The sequence below is a fragment of the Balaenoptera borealis genome (assembly GCF_965194805.1).
Source record: "Balaenoptera borealis genome assembly, chromosome: 16".
NCBI lineage: Eukaryota > Metazoa > Chordata > Mammalia > Artiodactyla > Balaenopteridae > Balaenoptera > Balaenoptera borealis.
The window spans coordinates 67,197,708-67,219,180 of NC_138872.1; the positions used below are offsets into that span (position 1 = coordinate 67,197,708).

At 39.3% G+C, this 21,473-nt stretch overlaps 1 protein-coding gene across 6 annotated transcripts in view; it reads left to right on the plus strand.

Moving 5' to 3' along the window:
• The window catches only part of METTL9 (methyltransferase 9, His-X-His N1(pi)-histidine), a 43,157-nt gene that overhangs the window by 974 nt on the left and 20,710 nt on the right, over positions 1–21,473 (plus strand). For 3 of the 6 annotated variants that reach the window (XM_082362578.1, XM_082362577.1, XM_082362576.1), the window contains exons 2-4: positions 10,556–10,746; positions 15,625–15,834; positions 21,287–21,471. In XM_082362578.1, coding sequence (XP_082218704.1) covers positions 10,556–10,746; positions 15,625–15,834; positions 21,287–21,471 — 586 coding nt within the window. Of the gene's footprint in view, positions 1–141; positions 163–10,555; positions 10,747–15,624; positions 15,835–21,286; positions 21,472–21,473 lie in introns of those variants that run through there. The other 3 variants (XM_082362579.1, XM_082362580.1, XM_082362581.1) reach the window with 3 other exon arrangements.

The window sequence follows — 21,473 nt, forward strand, 5'->3', positions numbered from 1 at the left end:
TTAGGGTCGGCGCGTGGCGACGGAGACCCATCTGACACCGGGGCCTGAGAGCTAGATGACCGGACCAAACCCATTACCCCGGACAACCTTCATCAGCTCCGAGAATCACACCGAAAAGCCGGTGCCTCTTTTTGCGTGGTTGAATTTCTGAACGTACAAAAGGTCATAAAGAAATTTAACCGTGCTTCGTGAGCCATTTAACTCTCTGGGCTCGTTCCGGTGACATTTTCCCTAAGCACTTAAAAATGTGTTTGACAGGTCGTCACTCTCATCCTATCGAACCTTCCCCTGCTACTAAAGAGAGATCGCCTTTAAACTTTGATTTTGGTATCTGACCGCAGAGATGTGATAATAAGAAAGATGATGCAAGCTTCTACTGGAAGGGTTATTAGAACTGGGCAGGAGTGAATTCTTTAAAAAGTTGTAGTTGTGCACTGTGAACGATGGCGGTGTGGCACGTTGGGTAGTCTTTTCATTAGCTTAGTTTTGTGCCACTTAAATATGTGCATTTGTAGAATTAAGAGTGAGATATTTCATATTTGACCATAATGTAGTTGGCGGTTAACGTGACATTCATTGCAAGGAGACTTTTGAACTCTGCCAGAGTGTTCGTTTATAATAGCTAGCATTTATAGTACATTTTGCCTTCCCAGAGAGCAGTAGCTAATTACTCCCCATCTTGTGTCTCATAATTTTCATAGTGTTCTCATTTTCCTATGTTATTTTTCTTGTTATGCCAGGTGTTCAGAGTTTACACCGAAGTTGATTTCATGTGTTCTAATGAAACTAAAGAATTATCTAAGGAGATAAAGCTATTCATTCAGAGAAGTAGTATTTAGTTTTTATTTAAAAAATATTTATAGTGGCCTTTTTCTATTTTTAAAGGAAATCATAAATTTCCATAAAAATTTTTAAATTTATAATCCCACAGCTGTTGTACTTTGTTAGGTAATCACTCCTATGATATTGTTAGGAGTGCACATAAAGTTAGTAGGTGATCTTAACTTGTAAAACCACATTGTTTGCTACCGATTGATCAGTCATTTTTAGAGTTGTACTGTAGTGATAATGTAGTTACCAAAATGTCATATATCCGTAAGGAACATGGATAATGGTGTAAAACAATGAATAGAAATGTCATTTTTAACAGTTGGTAGAAATAAGTTTCTGGGTAGGATAAAAAGGAGGCTTATTTCCATTGACATGGAATTATGGTAGAGTCTCTTGGCTGTAGGTGTTTATTACAACACTTGTGATTACCTCTACTGCAGTACACTTGATGTTTTCAGTGCTCATAAAAGAAATAGACATATTATAAAACTGAAAAACTGTCTAAGTAACTTGATTTTTAATGGGGCCTAGGTAGAATTATAGCTGTAGACATAGCCTCAGAATATGCCCTAACAAGATATCTCTGAATGTCTTCCAATTGTGTACCTTTATCAAGTTGAATCTGCCAGGTTCTAAGGAAAAGTAATACCTCATTTACTTCATTAGGCTTCTGAGATACTAAAGTATGTGTGTACATGTGTACATGTGTGTGTTCTAATCAGTTGCACCTGACAGCTTGGCAGCTAATTTCTCTGAAGTGAAGACTAATCTGGTGGTTTCTGAATATTAGGTGGGCAGGGGGAGATTGGCTCTTTTCCTTAGAACAATCAATCCAGACATTATTTTGAGTTGATACATTCACATTATGAAAATATTGTCCATGAATAAAGGTTAAAATGAACAAAAGAAACATGTATAGAAACCACAGTGAAATAGGAGACTGTTCTCTCTGCAACGTGGCTGAGTTGATGATTTGTTATCTGCTTTATATTCCAGGATCCTGGGTTTGCCTTATAAACTTAGTTGCTTGTGAAGTAACTTAACCCTAAACGCTTTTCCACCCTTCAAATTAATAGTTCATACTGGGTCTTCTGGTGTTCATTTGGGTATGTGGCTTCCATAGCCAGCCACATCTGGTTCTTTTGCAGTTGCATGAAAGTGGGGTTATGGATTTGATTGAACCATACTTAGCACAAGTTTTCCTTATGGTTATTTTGATTAAGAAGTTATGGTGGTAGATTCTGTGTTTAAGAGAGACCTTGGGCAATGTTTGTTCTTTAAAAATAGCTATTTAGTTACTATAGCCTTGAGAGGCAAGGCTCCTTTGAGCTAAAGCAGCTCTAAAACTATAGTCGCAGCACCATTTTAATAACTCGGTTTGGTGTGCTAGCGTCGAAACTGGGATTTATGTTTCACTCTGGGAAATCGAGACGCAAGGGAGGGCTTCTCTCAGAGAAGAGATGGATATGGCTTGCATGCCAAATTGGGCTCACTGACTTTTTTTGTACAGACTGTGAAGTAAGAGTAGTTTTATACTTTTAAATGGTTGCAAAAAATATATAATCTTTTGTAATATGTGAAAGTCTTCTTACATGAAATTCAAATTTCAGTATCCACAAATAAAGTTGTGTTAGAACAGAGCCACCAAATTTGTTTACCTATCATGTGTGAGAGCTTCCAGATACAATGGCGCAGTTGCACGGTTGCTACTTTATGCCCTGCAAGCCTAGAATATTTACTCTCTGGCCCTTTACAGAAAAAAGAGTTTCCTCCAGAGAAAATTTCCAGCTTCCTTAATCAGCAGCACATTCTTTTTTTTTTTTTTTTTTTTTTTAAAGCAGCACATTCTTAATCACAGATTGCAAGGTGGGTAGTTTGACTTACTGGGAAGAAATTGAGGCAGACAGTGAGAAACTAGATATGTGACTTTTCAATATTGGCTGACCCGGAACTTACAAAGAAGATGACAACAACAAAAACTTTGGATCTAGTCTTTTTGAGGCATGGCACCTAGTACTTAAAGTTAATGCGACTATTAAAGAGCTATTGAAACTCTTAAAGGACTCTTAGGCCCCACTAACTAGGTTCTTGATACTAACAGTTATTCAGCAGCTTCTCAATTGATGGAGTGAAAAAAGAATTTTCATCAAACTCCCTGGAACCAGGCCAGGACTATTTCTGCAGGTGACATACTGCAAGGTTTTTTAAAAAGCACAGATAACATTATCTGGAGTTAAGAAGGTGTAACTTAAAATTGCAAATATGTGTATATCTGACATTTTATTTTTTCACCTTCTTATATAAACTTGAACTGTGCTTTGCCATAAGCTGTGGTGGATTTAAGATAGAATTGAAATGATTTGGATTTTTTTCCAAATGAAAAAATACTTGGACATCACAGCCAAAGATCAAAGGCTATGCTAAAGGACAGATTCTGTCTGCTGCCCCTCACTCCCCAGTTACCTTATGGAGGTGGACCCAAGTCAGGCATGAGTTATCAGTGCTCAGAGGGGTCAGTCAGCTGGCCAGACAGCCACTGATGGATAGGTTCGTGTCCTCCTCTGAACTGCCTTTGAAAGTCTGGAGGCCTTTGCAGCCGAATACCAAAGAGATTTTGAAAAGGGTTTCTTTCCTTCCTTATAACCTGTGTTGAAACCCTAAACAAGTGTTTGCTTCAGTTTTACAGAACACGGGGATGCTCTGTTCTTCTGGATATACCAGAGGCCTTTATGTTCCCCTCTGAAGGTGCCCTAGGGGACCCTGGTACTTCCAGTAAAAGAGTTTTTTAGACCCTCTGAAGCGTTGTTAAAATCTTAGGATTGTAAAATACAAACAGTGAGTGAGTATTTGAAATAAAGATTGCCAGTAATTTATTCATTAAATCAGAGCTGAAGCAATTTAATCTAATCTGTATAAGTTGTTTCCCTCCATGGACGTGAAGGTGCCTTGTTACTCTGCACTTTGAAATCTCGCATAAAGAGGTTGTTGGTTTAGGTTTGTATCATTTGTAGAAAAAGAATGAATGATTTGAATATCTACTCCTAAGCTGTACTTATACACAAGGTGTCAATGATTAAATGTCTGGACTGATGTGATTGCATTGTAGGACTTAGAATGTGATTTTTGAATCCTTAGCTGTCAAGGTCAATGTCGTCAGGCTTGGTCTTGCCACCTGCTGTAGTAGAAAAGATTCTGCTGGACCCCGTCAGTGGAGCCTTTCTGGTTGTTTTTAGTGGTACTGAATATCTCAGGTCTTTGGTTACTCATTTCTTTTGAGAATGGCTGGGTGCCCAGACCTACAGTGTGGTTTTTGGGCATTCCCTTGAACTTCAGTTCTCTGACTGGTTTTTGTGGACCTTGGACAGGAAGGGAAAAAATCAAGTTATTGTGCTTCTATTAAGTATCAGGTACTTTAAATATATTGTCCTCTCTAATCCTCATAACAACTCTTGGATGTGGTACATCCCCATTTTACAGACAGAAGATTGAGGCTGAGCAATGAAACTTGCCCAAGAGCACAGTTAATAGATGGCAGAGTTGGATTTTGAAACCCCGCTCTGTCTGGTTTCAAGGCCCAGGCTTTTCCCACTGTTTCATGGTGTCTCTCCTAGGAATCCTTGTTGTCTGAGGGGCTGTGAAAGTAGATTGCCCTCTTAATGGCAGACTGTCCCCATTCTAGTGGACGTCTGTGTAGACATTGAAATTATGTAGCTGTGTGCAAAAACGCAAGTTGTTCTTGCAGTTTGTGAGTTAGATAAAGATGGGACAGGTGCATGAAGTTACGGCTTTCATCCAGTTTGTGCATGCTTAGGTCAAGTTTAACATTGAAAAAAAAAATCTTACATGTGGTGTCTTTCTTGTGACACCAGCCAATTCTCTGACACTAACTAGGTGTTCTACAATTCATTCCTGTTTGACACTCCCCGGAGTTAACAGCCCAGAGACTTAAGGGCTCCCTCCTGCAAGACTGCCCTCACTTCACATGCCAGCTACAAGTTGAGGGTCCACAGTCTACCCATGCTTCTGTCCGACTTGTTTATAAACTCTGTGGTTTCCACAACCCCCATCAGGTTAGATAACTTGCTGGAATGACTCACAGGGCTTAGGAAAACACTTTACTTCTGCTTAAGGTTTATTATAGAGGATACAACTCAGGAACAGCCAAGTGGAACAGATGCATAGGGCAAGGGGTTAGGGGTGGAGAGGGTGGCACAGAGCCTCAGCGCCTCGTCCAGGTGAGCCACCGTCCCAGCAGATCAATGTGTTCAGCCACCTGGAAGCACCCAGAACCCTGTCTTTTAGGAGTTTTATGGAGGTTTCATTACCAAGGCATGACTGATGAAATCTTTGGCCTTTGGTGATTGAACTCCATCTCTAGCTTCTCTCCCCTCCCTGGATGTTAGTGGTGGGGCTGAAAGTTCCACCCTGCCTTCCTGGTCATCTCATGAGCATACAAAAGGTGTTTTATCACTCCTGAGTTTCTCTAAGGTTTCTAGGAGCTCTGTGCTGGGAACTGGCGATAAAGACCAAATATTTATTTTTTATTAAAATCAGGAAGTTGGTTTTTTAAAATAACTTTCTAATTTTACTAATGTGCTCAAGTCCTTTGTATTTTGGAAGAAAAGACTATTATATCATATACCACGTGTTTGACTAGTTGAGGAACTCAAAAAAATAATTTCAGAAAAACTTTTAACTGTATCCCTCAGTCTGATAAGCAAATATAATTTTATAGGAAAATTGCGTTTCTACTTTAAAGGAATGATTCATCAAACAAGGTTATATAAAGATGAGGAGATTTCCATGGCCTTAATGAAATCTTTAAGACATGACTTAATACTTCATTATGTTGATTAGCTGGTACTTTGTCATGTCTACCTGATTTGGCTATTTCTTGTTTGGCTAATTATTAGTATCTCTACAGTCTTGTTGCTAGTAGGGAGGACATTGCTATTTACTGTAACCTCTTTTAGAAGACGTTATGTTTATTTATCACATCCTATTTCACACTTGGCATCAGCAGATGACTGCATGGCATAACTCTGGCTTGATTAGACTTTGTTATTTCAAAGATTTCCTTACTTATTTCCATTGAACAAAATTCAAGCGAACTTTAAAGGAAGATGCTAGCTCATAAGATGCTTTTTCAGACGCTGTGTTCTCCAGCTGAGGAGTACAGCCCTACAGTAGGGCTGGCACACAGTCCTTCCAATGTGAACCTTTAACGGGCATGATACTTTGTTCTTGCCCGTGCACATTTGTCTCTGTAGTCTTTGAGGAGCACACATTCAAAGAACTCACCTGCTTGAACATGTGCAGAAGCCTACAGACAGGCCACTTAGTGAGAGCTCATTACAGCTTTTCATTTAAGCTGGGTTGTCTGGAGAGAGGTAACTCCAGGGGGACTGCCACATGGTTGCATGGGCTCCTGCACTGACTTTCTGTCAACATCTTAAGGGCAAGGTGACTACGTATTTAAGGCCTGAAGGTCCTGGCCAAGATCACGATGACATTACTTGTTTCTCTGGGTTTCTGATTTTTTCCCTCCTCTGGAATGTAAGTTCCTGGAGGCCAGTGAGTCCATCTTTAATTTTCCCTAGACCACTTTTGAGCTGGGATGGTTAGGAAATGCTAATGAGATTTTCTGGGTAAGCCCATTTAGGGGTTCTTAAGCAGTGGTGATTTTGTACCTTCAGGGACACTTGGCAATGTCTGGGACATTTTGGGTTGTCATGACTGGAGGGTGCTACTGGCATTTGATGGGTACTGGCTAAGGATGCTGCAAACATGCTACAGTGCACAAGGCAGCCCCCATAACAAGGATTGTCCAGCTCCAAATGTCAGTAGTGCTGAGGTTGAGAAACCCTGGCCTGGTATAATTTAGTTGCTATCTAGATCAGATTATCTTTAGACACATTTAGTCAGTCTAACTGGGCAGAATAGTTCTGCTTTCTCAGACAGATACACTGGGTAGACTGAAGCAAAGAGAAGCTTCTTTGAAAGAAACTCATAAAAAAACCACATGCACCTAGAACAGGAGCTTGAATCAGCTGGGAGTGCTCAGAAACCTCAGGCTTCCTATTTATTCAGGAGCTATAAGGTGGGAAATGAAAGGTGAAGTGCTTTGCCAGGTGCCTGGTACAAGGTAGGCACTCAGTGTGTTCCTTCATGGCTTGCTCTGCTAATGCAGTTTTGTGGTGGGTGGGTAGCTTAACCACTATTTGCAGAATTGGGTTTCAGCAAGGCCTTGCAAAAACCTTGAAGTTTTAGAAATTGATGAAACCCAGTGACACCTGTCTCCATGGTTATCCTTGTGTTCTCTCCAGGATTTTACTAGAAACTCTAAATTTTATCTGTTGGACTGCCTGTGATTTTTAACAATGATCGTTAAACAGATGAACATTTATTGTTCATCTGTATCTGTGCCAGTCACTGAAGTCAGTCATTGCCCTTGACCTTTTATGGAGCTTTCTGTCTACCTGGGAAGATAGACACTGAACATGCAATTATATACAGGTGTTCAGTTCAGTGGTTATAAGTGTTACTGAGGAGACTTGGGAGATATGAGAGAGTATTAGAACAGGGGATCCATCCTAGTCTGGAAGTTCAAGGGAAACTTACTTGAAGAAATATTTAGGCTTAGGTCAGTTGGGGTGGTGGGAAATGTAGGAGACAGCAAATACCATGCGAAACAGCCTTGGGAAAGGAGCCTTCCAGAACAAGAAAGACTGGTACAGTGTTGTGACATAGTGAGTGGCTGGGTGTTATGGATCGGTAGGGAGTGTCGTGAGACGAGGCTGTGGACACAGAATGGACAAATCCTGTAGGGCCTTGGAAGCCATATTAAGTATTTTGGATATTATCTTAAGACTTCTCTGAAGCAGGGTGTTGACATGGTTAGATTTGCATTTAAAATTTGCATTTTTAAAGAGATATGCTTGACCGCTTAAGTTTTCAAACCATTTTTAGTTTCTGGAAGATCAAAATGCCACCTACATTTAGATGTGTGTGTATTTTTTTTTTTTTTAATAACAGCTTTGTCCAGATATAATTCATGACCATAAAATTCATCTTTTTAAAGTGTACAATTCAGTGGTTATTAGTATATTCACAAAGGTGTACAACCATCCCCACTCTCTAATTTTAGAACATTTTCATCCCTCGATAAAGAAACCCCATATTCATTAGCAGACACTCTCCGTTGCCTCCTCTCCCCAGACCCTTGGTAACCGTGATCTACTTTCTACTTCCTGTCTCTGGACCTGCCTATTCTGGACAATTCATGTCATGTAATTTGTGGCCTTTGGTGACTGGCTTATTTCACTTAGCATAATATTCATAGTTCATGTTGTCTCATGAATCAGTACCTCATTCCTTTTTATGGCTGAAGTAATATTCTGTTGTATGGATCAATCACATGTTGTTTATCCATTCATCAGTTGATGGACATTGGGGTTGTTTCCACTTTTTTGGTAGTTATGAATAATGCTGCTATGGAGTTGACATTAGTATCATACAAATGGTCAGGAGGAACGTGGAATTCAACCTTCATCTTTAAAGAGAAGGGCATTAGTCCTTTTTATTCTGTAGCACATTCTTTTCAGTAAGCATTTTCTTTTCTGAAAGATTTGTATGGCAGTAAAGGTTCAACCACATGTGTTAATGTGTTAGTGTTGATGAATTGAGAGAAATGCTGTTAAAAACTTGAGTGTTTTGGGGCACTTGAAAGCATTATTTGCAGTTAATGGTGCCAGTTCTTGCCTAGTTCTGGAAGTCAGAGTCTGTTATTGTTCTGGTTGTCCGTTTACAAGTGGATGCCGAAGAATTCTTAGCTCCTCTGTTCCGCTTGAATGACTTCTTGTTCACGTTAATAGAATGTACCTGATTGCCTATTACCAAGGTGATGGCTTTCGTCTTGATTAGTCATTTCAGAGAATTAAGAGAAAATAAAAGTTAGAATGGCCTCAGTATTACAGAGTTCAGAATATGAACCAGGAGGTCAGGCATATAATAAAAAATGGTTTATGACCTGCACTGGGGCATAACTTCAGGCACAATGAGTATTAAGAATTAGTTAATGATTAAGCATGAACATTTTCAGACCAAGGAAAAAAGTGTAGGCAGTGAAGGTAAGAAGCTTCATAATTTGTCATGTAGAGTGGGAAAAATAAAAATAGTATCAAGCTGAAGCAGTTTTGGTAAAAGTGTTTAATGGTAAATTAACACACATCAGTCAACAATTCGAAAGATTTGGTTTATCAAGTCAGGGCACAGAGTTTGTAAAAAGATTAGTTATCTTTGAAATCTTAATGTGCCTGTCTGCTTCTTTGTATTGGTTTATAACTGGTTCCTTTCAATGTTAGTGTCGGGAATATTACCCAAGATTTCATTCAATATTTAGCAAGCTTAGGATGACTGTAGAATTGGTCCATCAATTGTGCAAGCAGTTACGGGACACCTACTGCTGATGAATGGTCATATTTGTCAGGGGGAAGCAGGTTACTTTTGGCTATTCATTGGGAGAAATTGATTGTTTCTTAGTGGATAACAGATTAATAGTAACTGGTCTACTCTGCAGTTTCATCATGGTACTTAATGGACTTACTTTTATTTATCAGGCCATGTCAGAGGACTTTATCTCATTGCTATTATTATTACAGTAGTCTCATGTGTCTGGTCCTATATTGAGGATTGGCCTGAATTAACTTGCTTAATCCTCTAAATAACCTACCAGGATAGATAGAAACCAGTGACATCTCTAGTCTACAGATGAATTTACAGAGGCTCAGAGATTAAGTGACTTGTGTGAGCTCGTACACAGGAATGGCTGAGCCAGGACTTGATGATGGGCTCACTCTAAAGCTGCTGCGCCCTGCAGGCTGCTTACCCCCTTCTCTGGTATACTAACCCTAATGAAAATGGGACACATTTATTACGGAAGATTACATTTCATCCACAGTTGAGGTTCTTGAATTTTGTTCTAAAAGTGTGTTCTGGTTAGAGCCTGTTCCTAGAAATCTGGTTCTTAGCATGTCATTACTTTGTCTTCTCATTGGTTGCATGTGACCTTAAGTAACTTCTTAATCTTTCTCAAGCATACTTGGCTCCTGTCTCTTAGAATGTTATATGACCTGGTAAAGCACACGTCAGTATTTCTAAAGGTCCCTATTTAGCCCACAAGAAGAAGGGCAGCTTCATCTGGTCACTGGAATGTTAAATTCTGCTGCTTACTCTGCTTACTTGATTTGTCTCGTGGTTTCGAGTTAAATCATTGCATTGAGTGACTGTTTTCTTACCTAAAAACAAGGTTAATGTTGGTAGTTATTGCATTATGTTGAATCTCAGTGAAGGAGAGGCCAACAGAGTTTTCCTAATCTTGGGGTACAGGGGGGTATAGTGACAGAAGTTTTGGGCCAGGAGTCAGAGCACTTGGACCGTGGCCTGGCTCTGTCACTTACTGAGCTGCATGACTCAGAAGCCTCTTCACCCTTCCCCCACTCTCTCTACGTACCCTGAAGGTAATGAGAATTAAACCAGAAATTATGTATGAGGAAATACTTTATACCTTATAGGTCATATAAGAGATGATGATTATTCTTAAAGTGCCATGAGATTATAACATTTGGAAATCTTAGATTTAATTTAGTCTTCTATTTTTTGTTTTTGGACTTCTTAGATGACGCTTCAGTTGTATGTTTTCATTTTTTTTCTTCTTTCTTTTTAGTGGTATGCGTGCAACAGAGAGAAATTATGCGAATCACTCCAGGCTGTCTTTGTTCAGAGTTACCTTGATCAAGGAACACAGATCTTCTTAAACAACAGCATTGAGAAATCGGGCTGGCTATTTATCCAATTATATCACTCTTTTGTGTCATCTGTTTTTAGCCTGTTTATGTCTAGAACATCTATCAATGGGTAAGTGAATCTTGGATACTTTTTTCTTTATCCTTAGGTATAAGAAAAGAAAAGGAAAAAGAAAAGTTACCTTGTTGAGATGTTGACCACCTCTACAGCTACAACACTTCTAGTCAGAATCCTTGGCCCAGTGTCTCAGCCTCTGCAATTATGCTTTTAAAATTCACTGTAACTCATTGGTCTGTATTTCTGTGATGGGAATCACAGTGCTTCCCAACTTTGATGTGCACAGGAATCACCTGGGTATCTGGTTAAAATGCAGATTCTGAGTCAGTAGGTCTGGGGTGGGACCAGAGATTCTGCATTTTTAACATGTTCCAGGTGATGTCTATGCTGATCTATTAGAGAGGAGCAAGATGGTTGGAACCAGGCCCTTAACGTAGGCTGAAAAGTAAGATCTTTGCCTTAAGCATACTTCCCAGGAACAAGTTTTTTTGAGAAGGATCTAATTCAGCCAAGCAGTGGATGGTGGCTTGTTCGAGTGAAGGGTTCTCCATCTGTTCTTTCTTTCTTTCTTTTTTAAAATATTTATTTATTTATTTGGTTGTGCTGGGTCTTAGTTGTGGCAGGCGGGCTCCTTAGTTGTGGCACGTGAGCTTCTTAGTTGTAGCATGTGGGCTCTTAGTTGCGGCATGCATGTGGGATCTAGTTCCCTGACCAGGGATCGAACCCAGGCCCCCTGCATTGGGAGTGTGGAGCCTTAACCATTGTGCCACCAGGGAAGTCCCTCCATCTATTCTTGCATAATGTTTAGACTCACCAGAATTTTGTAAACATTGTGGAATTCTCTATCCCTAGAGTGGTTCTCTCATATAAATCTATGGAAAAAGCTTTAGGAATATTTTTATCCTTTCTTGGCCAAATTTTCAGACACTGCAAAGCCTAAGAATCCAGAACTCCAAAGAGAAAAGCAGCAGGGCTCAGTGCTTGAAAAGCTTGTTGGACCACTTGAAGCCACTGGCTGGGCCCACTTTTTCTTCCCTTGAGGTTTGGAGCCAGCTTCTACTGAATGTCTGCATCCCCAGTCTATCATCTGGTCCTTAAATATGTTTTCAGGAACCATGAGCCATTTCTCAAGATTTCTTACTTGATTTTCTTCATTGTTTATATGAAATTGCCTTAAGTTTGCTTTAGCAAACAGTTGTTATTTTTGTATTGGTAGTTGAGTGTAAACAACTTGGTCTGACATTTTGTTTCTAAAATTCACGGCATTGAATTTCTGTTCTGTACCATTTATTTTTTCGTTGGGAAAGCAGACAAGTCACTGCAGCAGTGATTTTTAACCTTTTTGGGGCCCTGTACCTCTTTGAAAGTGATATAAAGTAGAAATTCTCTCTTCAAATAGTCCTTACATTCAGCATTTTGCATATAATTTAGGAAGATTTCAAACTGTAAACCGCTTCCCCCTACCTCTACCCTGTTCGCCCCTGGTTAAAATTCTCTGCTCTGGGATTTCACAATTTGGTCAAAGGGGCAATAAGATTAATAAATCCGTTTTGGCTTATCTTATCCACAGCTCTTCTGCTTTTCTTTTCTTTCTTTCTTTTTTTTTTTAATAAGATTGCAATGAACATGGGGATGTAGATATCTTTCCAGGACAGTTAACTCTTATTTATTTGTTTATTTGTTTACTTATTTATTTATTTATTCATTCATTTATGGCTGTGTTGGGTCTTCGTTTCTGTGCGAGGGCTTTCTCTAGTTGCGGCAAGCGGGGGCCACTTGTCATTGCAGTGCGCGGGCCTCTCACCATCGCGGCCTCTCTTGTTGCGGACCACAGGCTCCACATGTGCAGGCTCAGTAGTTGTGGCTCACGAGCCTAGTTGCTCCGCGGCATGTGGGATCTTCCCAGACCAGGGCTCAAACCTGCGTCCCCTGCATTGGCAGGCAGATTCTCAACCACTGCGCCACCAGGGAAACCAGGGAAGCCCCCTGCTTTTCTTTTTTAAATAACCCTCATCCCCACCCCTCCATCCCCCCTTGGCACCCCTCTCCCCCAGAAAAACAAAAACATCTCTTGCTCTGTGTCCTATTCTCAGCTGGAAGCTTAACTTTGAGCCCATTGGGAATTTCCCTCTATGGCAATGGGAGCTTATTACCACGAGTGGCTGTCTCTTATAGAAATAATTACTATGGTAACCATTTAAAAAAAATTTTATTTATTTATTTATTTATTTTATTTATTTTGTGGTTTTTTTTGGCTGTGTTGGGTCTTAGTTGCGGCATGCGGGATCTTTGTTGCGGAATGCGAGATCTTTTCCATGCAGCACGTGGGCTCTTTGTTGAGGCTTGCGGGCTTCTCTGTAGTTGTGGCGTGCGGGTTTTCTCTCTCTGGCCATGGCACGTGGGCTCCAGAGGCCGTGGGCACTGTAGTTTGTGGCACCCAGGCTCTCTCGTTAAGGCGTGCGAGCTCAGTAGTTGTGTCTCGTGGGCTTAGTTGCCCCGCGACATGTGAGATCTTAGTTCCCCGACCTGGGATCGAGCCGTGTCCCCTGCATTGGAAGGCAGATTCTTTACCACTGGACCACCGGGGAAGTCCCTATGGTAACCTTCTTGAATTAAAAAGATAAGGTACTTATCGGACGTCCTTTACTGGGAAGGGGAAGACCAAGTAAGGAGAGACTTGATAGCTGTTTTCAGAGTTTATTTTATAAGGAAGATATTTGTAAGGAGGTATATCTCCTCTGTAGACTCTAAATCTAGAGAGAACTTAGGCCAGAGAACGTAGGATGGTTTTTACACACACACACACACACACCAAAAAAATACATCGACATCACTAACTTTGGGAGTTAAAGACAAATTAGAGAGCCATACCTCTCCGTGGTATGTGTTTGCTGGAAACCTTGTATTGAGCAAAGTCAGTGTCTTGGTATTTTAAGTGGGATAATTCTTCATTGTGTGGGACTGTCCCACACATTGCAGGAAGTCTGACTTTTCTGACCTTGCCCTCTAAGTGACAGTAGCACCCTCAAGTAATTGTGACCACCCCAAACTCTTCCCACCTACTCCCAGTGCTCCCTAGAGGCCAAAATTCATCTGGGCTCGATGAATTTAGATTTTTTTTTTTTTCTTTTGGCAGTTTAAATCTTTTTGTGTAGCCTCTGTTGCTCATGATCTTTGGAAATAGGACAGTGCTTCTCTCTCCGGTGCCTTTCAACCTGAGCTCTGACCTCAGATGACCTCTAGCTCTAGAATTGTATGATTATCATGTTAAGGGTCCTTAGATTCCAAAGAGATGGCTAGAGAAGCATGTTATTTTAAAATTGGGAAAGTTTAAGCCATGTAACTATTTTGCAACTTACTTTTGGTCCTATGGCAAGTTAGCACCAGCATTTGAAACATGTACCCCCAAGCCTGTGACCTCTCTTAGCTCTTGTTGTTCTGACTCTGGCTCCCGTGTGAAATTTTGTATAGCTATTTCAGTAAGTTCAGCTCCTTTTCTCAGATTTCTTTTTCAGCCTGTTTTCCCATTAGAAGATAGGAACAACTGAGGATTAAAAACAACTTGTCTTTTAGGAGATGTTTTGTCTGGGAGCTAGTTGTATTGGGTGCAAGTCTCTGAGGGTCCCCCCCCCTCCCATTTTTTAGCATTTCTATAGGGCAGAGGATTTACTGCAAATATAGTTAGATTTGGTTGACCTCTTCTAAGGGAAAGGGGAGGAGGAGTTTGTTATATGAGCTTCATAATTTTAATTTTTTCCTGAAACTGGTCTTACCAGGAACACCCAGTTGCACACGTCCTTCCAGTCACTGTGTAACAAACATATTGCACCTTAGGATTATTTCCAGAAAGCAGCAGGATGGTACAGATTTCCTAGACCAGTGGTTTTCAGACTTTTCCAGGGTCTGAAGGGGAAGCGCCCCAGGAGCTGCTTCAGGCTGCAGAGAAAGGCCTAGAAGTGGGCTGGCAGCAGCGCTGAGGCTCTCAACCTCATTTCAGCAGCAGTTCTCCTGTTACATTTTACATTGTCCATGAGTAACATCTGCTTCATTTAAAGAAAGGGTTCTGCTGCTTAAAGGAAGTTTGAGAATCCCTGCCCTAGACAGACTGGGATTTGAGAGCTAGAAAGCAAGTTCTAAATAGGGAGTGCATTTTATTTCCCAAGATGATGCTTCCTCAAGACTTGGTTTGATCTGTAGCTGCTTTTCTGAGAGCTCTCGTTGATCTCCATTTTAACTCCTCTTTTTTCAAAGGCATTACTATGTTTTAGATGTTTTTTAGGATTTTTAGAAATAATAGGACCCAGCCAATTGTATAACATACAAACTGACACAAGTATGAATCTACTTTTTAAATGCAAATTAACTGATACCACAAGGACCACTCTTCCTCTTTTCTCTAGTGTCTCTTAAAAATCTAATATCTAGAGCTATTTTTTATACTCATTGTTCAGTTTCATATTCTAAATGGCTCTTTTCCCCTATTTGCTTTTTCTGCTTAGTGTTATTGGCTAGTGTTGTGGTCTGATCCTGTTGGCCTGTCATTTTTTTAAACCGATATACATGTTTTCTATTACTCCTTCCATCTTTCCTTCCTATTTTGACTTAAATTCTTCACATTCATCTTTTAATTTCTTATATATTTCTTCTTCCCTTCCCACCTTTTATTCCTCTCCTTTCCCCACTCTTTTTGGTGTATTGTTTGCAGCCTCAAAGACAGACGATGATATCTAGAGGTGTTTTCTTATTTTATTAACTTTGCTCTTTAATCATAAATCATATAAAAGATATATATTTTAATCATATAATCTTATAAAATAAACATTTTGTAAGTTCAAAAGGCTGTTGGTGTTGAGTCACTACTTTGTGTGGATGTTGGGTGGAAGTGCTTATTTTGTATAGAGTCATCCATTTTTGTCCTTTTTTCTTTTCCAGGTTGCTAGGAAGAGGCTCAATGTTTGTCTTTTCACCAGATCAGTTTCAGAGACTGCTTAAAATTAATCCAGACTGGAAAACGCATAGACTTCTTGATTTAGGTGCTGGAGATGGAGAAGTCACAAAAATAATGAGCCCTCATTTTGAAGAAATTTATGCCACTGAGCTGTCTGAAACTATGATATGGCAACTTCAGAAGAAGAAATACAGGTATAATTTTTAGACATGGTTTAGAGTATATTTCTTGGTTTTAGATGTATTTCTTCTTGAGATTATATTATTTAAAGAATATAAATCAGAAACAATTTCCATGATGAGGAATTAAAAATAAATCTTTCCATATTACAGTTGACCCTTGAACAATGCAGGGGTTAATTCACGTGTAATTATAGTCAGCCCTCTGTATCTGCAGTTCCTGCACATCTGTGGATTTAACCAACCATGGACCGTGTAGTATTGTAGTATTTACCTTTGAAAAATATGGGCAGTGTATAAGTGGACCCAGGCAGTTCAAACCTGCATTGTTCAAGGGTCAGCTGTACAAGTAAGTGGAAATTGAGAGAGAAATCATCGTTCCTTGGCAGTATTATTCTGAACTAGAGGTTTTGGCACTGTAGGAAGGAAAAGGGTGGGTGAGAGACAGCTTGGAGAAGAGAGATCAGATGTAGGGACTTGTTCCCTAATTTGAATCTGGCATTCTCAAATCTTGTTTTTTGTTTGTTTATTTTTTTTTAATTAAAAAAAACTTAAAAAAAATTGTGGTAAAAATACGTAACATAAAATTTACCACGTTAACCATTTTTAAGCGTACAGTTCAGTAGTATTAAGTATGTTTGCATTGTGGTGTAACCATCATCACCATTCATCTTCAGAACCCTTTTATCTTTCCCAACTAAAACTTTGTACCCGTTAAACACTGATTCCCCAGTCCTCTGTCCCCCTGGCTCCTGGCAGCCACCATTCCACTTGCTGTCTTTGTGAATTTGACTATTCTAGGAACCTCGAATAAGAGGAATTGTACAATATTTGTCCTTTCGTGTTGGGCTTATTTCATTTAGCATAATGTCTTTAAGGTTCATCCATGTGGTAGCATGTGCCAAAATCTCCTTTCTTTTTAAGGCTGAATAATATTCCATTGTATGTATATGCCACATTTTGTTTATCCATTCATTTGTCGATGGACACTTGGGTTGCTTCTACCTTTTAGCTATTGTGAATAATGCTGCTATGAACATGGGTGTACAGATACCTGTTTGAGTCACTGCTTTCCCTTCTTTTGGGTATATACCCGGAAGTGGAATTGCTGGATCAAATGGTAAGTCTGTGTTTAATTTTTTGATGCATTGCCATACCTTTTCCACAGCAGCTGCACCATTTTACATACCACTTGCAATGCACAAGTGTTCCAGTTTCTCTACATCTTCACCAATACTTGTTGTTTTCTGTTTTTTTGATAATATCCATCCAAATGGATGTGAAGTGTCAAATCTTGGCTTTTAGACCATCTGCTGCTTGAGAGACTTAGGAAGAAGGTTATTCTTTATTCAGTACGGATTCTATTGAATGGGAGAAGACGGTGCTGAGTATAGAATGGGGGAGGTGGAGGTAGAGCCTGCCTCCTTCTCTGATATTTTTGAACCTGGGCTTAGGCTTAGAAAGAAAAGAGAGAATTATGTACTCCCTCACTTTCCTACCCACCTAAGTTCCTAAGTAGGAGACTATCTTAGGAACAGACTAACCCTAGAGACAGAGCATTAGCATAGCTCTTGGAGCAGGATTAGATTTAAACTTTGGCAAAACATGGATGTTTTTTTTTTTCTTTTTTTTTTTAACATGGACGTTTTTAGCCTGGGGAAGAGAAGACCAAGTAGGAAGGAGGGGAAGGGAAGATTACTGTAAACAGGTATTTAAAGGGATTTATATGGAAGGAGGCCCACCTACCCTGGGCCATGGCCTTGCTTGTTTGCCTGACATTCAAACCCTTTTGAGACTAAGTGCCCAAAAGGAATTTTCAGTGAGACTTCAGATGTTTGAATTAGTGATTCAATATATGTAGAGTTTACATGTTATGTTACCTGATAAACTTGTACACCATATAAAAAATACTTAGTTATTGGGAATTCCCTGGCAGTCCAGTGCTTAGGACTCGGCACTTTCACTGCTGTGGCCCAGGTTCAATCCCTGGTTGGGGAACTAAGATTCTGCAAGCTGCGTGGAGCAGCCAAAACAAAACAAAACAACTTATTTTTTTTTCCCTAATAAATAGTTCATATGCAAAAATCTGTTTGCAGTTTGACCTAGATAGGGAATTTATACTGGTTGACACTCCCTTCATAATATTATTAGTATGAAATAGAAGCGTATTCACAAAAGTGGCAACTTTTGGTACAGTTTGACATTTTAACGGGCAAGTGGTATCTTACTAAGTTTAGGGTTCGCGTAATCCATGATGGCAGGGCAGACTTTTAGCTTCCATGGTTTTTTTTGGCTTCTTTTTGGGAGGTAGCTGTTTTTTGTTTCTCTTCAATATCTGGGCTCATGAAAAACTGGGTTTTTAATAAAGGTTCTTGATGTCATTTTTGAAATAAAACCATAAAACAGAAAATGGCCAGGTTTTCCCTCTGTTTTGCCAAGATAGTATTGTTTATGCCCGAAAACCTGATTGTAAAATTTAAGGATGTGGCTTTGATTTTTAAAACAAAACAATAACTTTTCTCTACATTGCTGGTGGTTTTTATTTAGGATTTATCAAAATACTGATTGCTTTGTTACTTCTCTAAGGAAAATGTATTTTAAATCCCCCAGAAGGTAAACTATTACTTAACTCACTTTCTTGAAAATAATAACCCCCTGAACAGACGCCTTTCTTCTAGGGTTAGAAATGCTGTTTTGGAAGAGCCATAGACACTTAGGAAGGGATTATACAATTACTTTTTGATTGTGTGTACTAATGAACAATTCCACAATTCAAATGACAATAAATAAAAACCGTTGTTTGGCAGGAAGGAAATTTTGGCAGCATGGTTACCTTCCTCAGTCTGCTTTACCAAAAGTTAACGTGAAAATTTGTTGACATGATCTGAATGGTGGTTTGTAGATGTTGGAGGAAACAAGTGTGTGGCAAGTTGCGGACTGGTAATGTGGACGGGTTTGGAATTAAGTCCGCATGGGCAGTTCACGTGTGGGTAGTTCAGAAGGAGTTGTGTATACATTTTTGACACCAGAGAACAAAGATCTTTAATGTAAACTTGAAAGATGCTTGACTTTAATCCATTATCTATAGGTTAGGGATCTTTCTTGAAAGGAAAAGAAAATATTGTGGTTAATTCTATTTCTCGTGTTCATATCCTCTTTATTTTCTTTTTTTAACAAAAAGATACTGGAGACTGAAGGGATGGCCATTCACTCTAAACCCACCACCCTGGAAGCATTTATTCAAGGACTGATTGTTAGGTTCTTTCTCACCTTATATGGAGAGAGCAGGTTCATTGACCTGAATAACATACTAGGAGAGTTTGCAAGTTGTAATTTCTACTCTGCTAGAGATTTACAGTGTGACCTTGGACAAGTCACTTCTTTCATTTTTCTCATAAGAAGAGGAAAATTCTAACAACTTGTTAGGATTCCTGGGTTAATATGCAGTTTGAGTGGGGCTGATAAATTTGTCTTCATCAGTGGAACTGAGTTTACAAGTAGAAATCACAAAACAGAAGTAAAGATGAAGTTGGACTTCTATAGGTATAGTTTTAACTGTCCCGGTATTAAGCCTATAATTTTCTGTTATGAGCATGTGTTTCTGTCTTTCAAAATTACCAACATGGAAACTACCTATCCTCAAATAATTCTGAGATGGATTTAGTGAGATTATTCTAGATTTTTAAAAAATTTTTATTTATTTATTTATTTATTATTTATTTTTGGCTGCATTGGGTCTTCGCTGATGCGTGCGGCTTTCTCCAGTTGTGGCGAGCAGGGGCCCCTCCTCATTGTGGTGCACTGACCTCTCATTGCGGTGGTTTCTCCCGTTGCGGAGCACGAGCTCTAGGCGCACGGGCTTCAGTAGTTGTGCCTCGCTGACTCCAGAGCGCAGGTCCAGCAGCTGTGACGCACGGGCCCAGTTGCTCCGCGGCATGTGGGATCTTCCTAGACCAGGGCTTGAACTCAAGTGCTCTGCATTGGCAGGCGGATTCTTAACCACTGCACCACAAGGGAAGCCCAGATTATTCTAGGTTAAAACATGCTGATGATGTTGGGTTCTGCTTCGTTTTAGATCAGGCCTAAATTTTTTTTTTGGTTTTTTAAATCAAATATATAATTTGTCTTTTGCAAGTTTATGAATTTAAATTGGCTGTTTGGCTAAGGTATTAATATATAGAGTCTTTCTTTTTAATTGTTCATTTCAGCTTTTAAAATGGGAATTGATGACATTTTTATCCTGAAAGTAGAGTCTTCTCTCTAGTTTAAATGAGCTAAATACAGCTCCTAAAATCATCATTGCAGTCACAATTTCAGTACAACAAAGTGATTTTGGAGCTCTAATGCCCTAATTTCAAGTAACAAAGAAATCTGCCTAGCTCCTTGAAGTTCGTCAGTTTTGTTTGGGAGGAGGCTTTAGTTTTTTAAAAAATGTAGATTGAAAAGAAGATGCACCTGAGTAGTTAGTGTTTCTTTTTATTCTGCTATACAAAAATGCTCTAAAATGTCATTATACTATGAGTTTTCCTAAACAGTCCTCATTATGCTTCTAGAATTTTCTTAAGATATCTCTATCTGCTGAGCGTGATCAAAGACTTGTTTACCAAAGGTCCTTTTTCCTGTTTCCTTTTCCTCCTGTCTCTATCATAACATGCCTCACCTACCACATTCTGATTGGTATAACCAAGCAGGAGTGAGTAATTTATAGAATTGCCTTAATGGTGTGGCTAACAAAGCCTCTTGATATAAGGACTCCTCCTCTCTGTGAGTAAAACATTGTAAAGGACTAGAAATGTTTTTAGGGTGAGAGAAGACAGGGATGAGAGAGAGGGAGGGAGAGACTGATTGTGTGTTCATGAGATACTGAGGGCTGAGAGTGGTGTGTTAACTATGTTCTTCACTTACCATTTTAATAGGATGTCCTGTGCTTTATCTTTTTCTATATAGTTATTTAGATATGAAGATTCTAGAGTATGAAATAGTATCTCTCTCCTGGGAATAGAGATGTGCTCAAAAGACGTAAATGGAAATTATCTTATACCACTCCTAGCCATTCTTAAAAATAGGAGGGACCTTAGGAATAGAAAACATGAATATATGATGTATTCTACGATTACATTCCAGTGAATGTAAAAGTAGGATTCTTTGTTCATTAACTGATGTTCAAGAATTGGATGCCCTAGTTTCATAACCATTTTTATCATCTTATATCTTCATACTTATTAAACATACTAGTTCTTACAAAGGAAATTTTGCATGTTTTGAGATTTGGAAATAGGAGAATTGCTAAATTTAAAGAAATATGGTTGTTTACTTTTGTATGGCCATTTTATTATTGCAAATATAAATTAGAAATGAAGATTTTTGAACTTACTTTGATTTAGAAAACAAAATTAAAGTCTTTACTGGCATCTAAGTATTTTTAAAGATGTCTTTAAGAGGGTTTGTATCTTTCTGATTTTTGCAGAGTGCTTGGTATAAATGAATGGCAGAATACAGGGTTCCAGTATGATGTCATCAGCTGCTTGAATTTGCTGGACCGCTGTGATCAGCCCCTGACTTTGTTAAAAGATATCAGAAGTGTCTTGGAGCCAACCAGAGGCAGGGTCGTCCTTGCTCTGGTCTTACCTTTTCATCCCTATGTGGAAAACGGT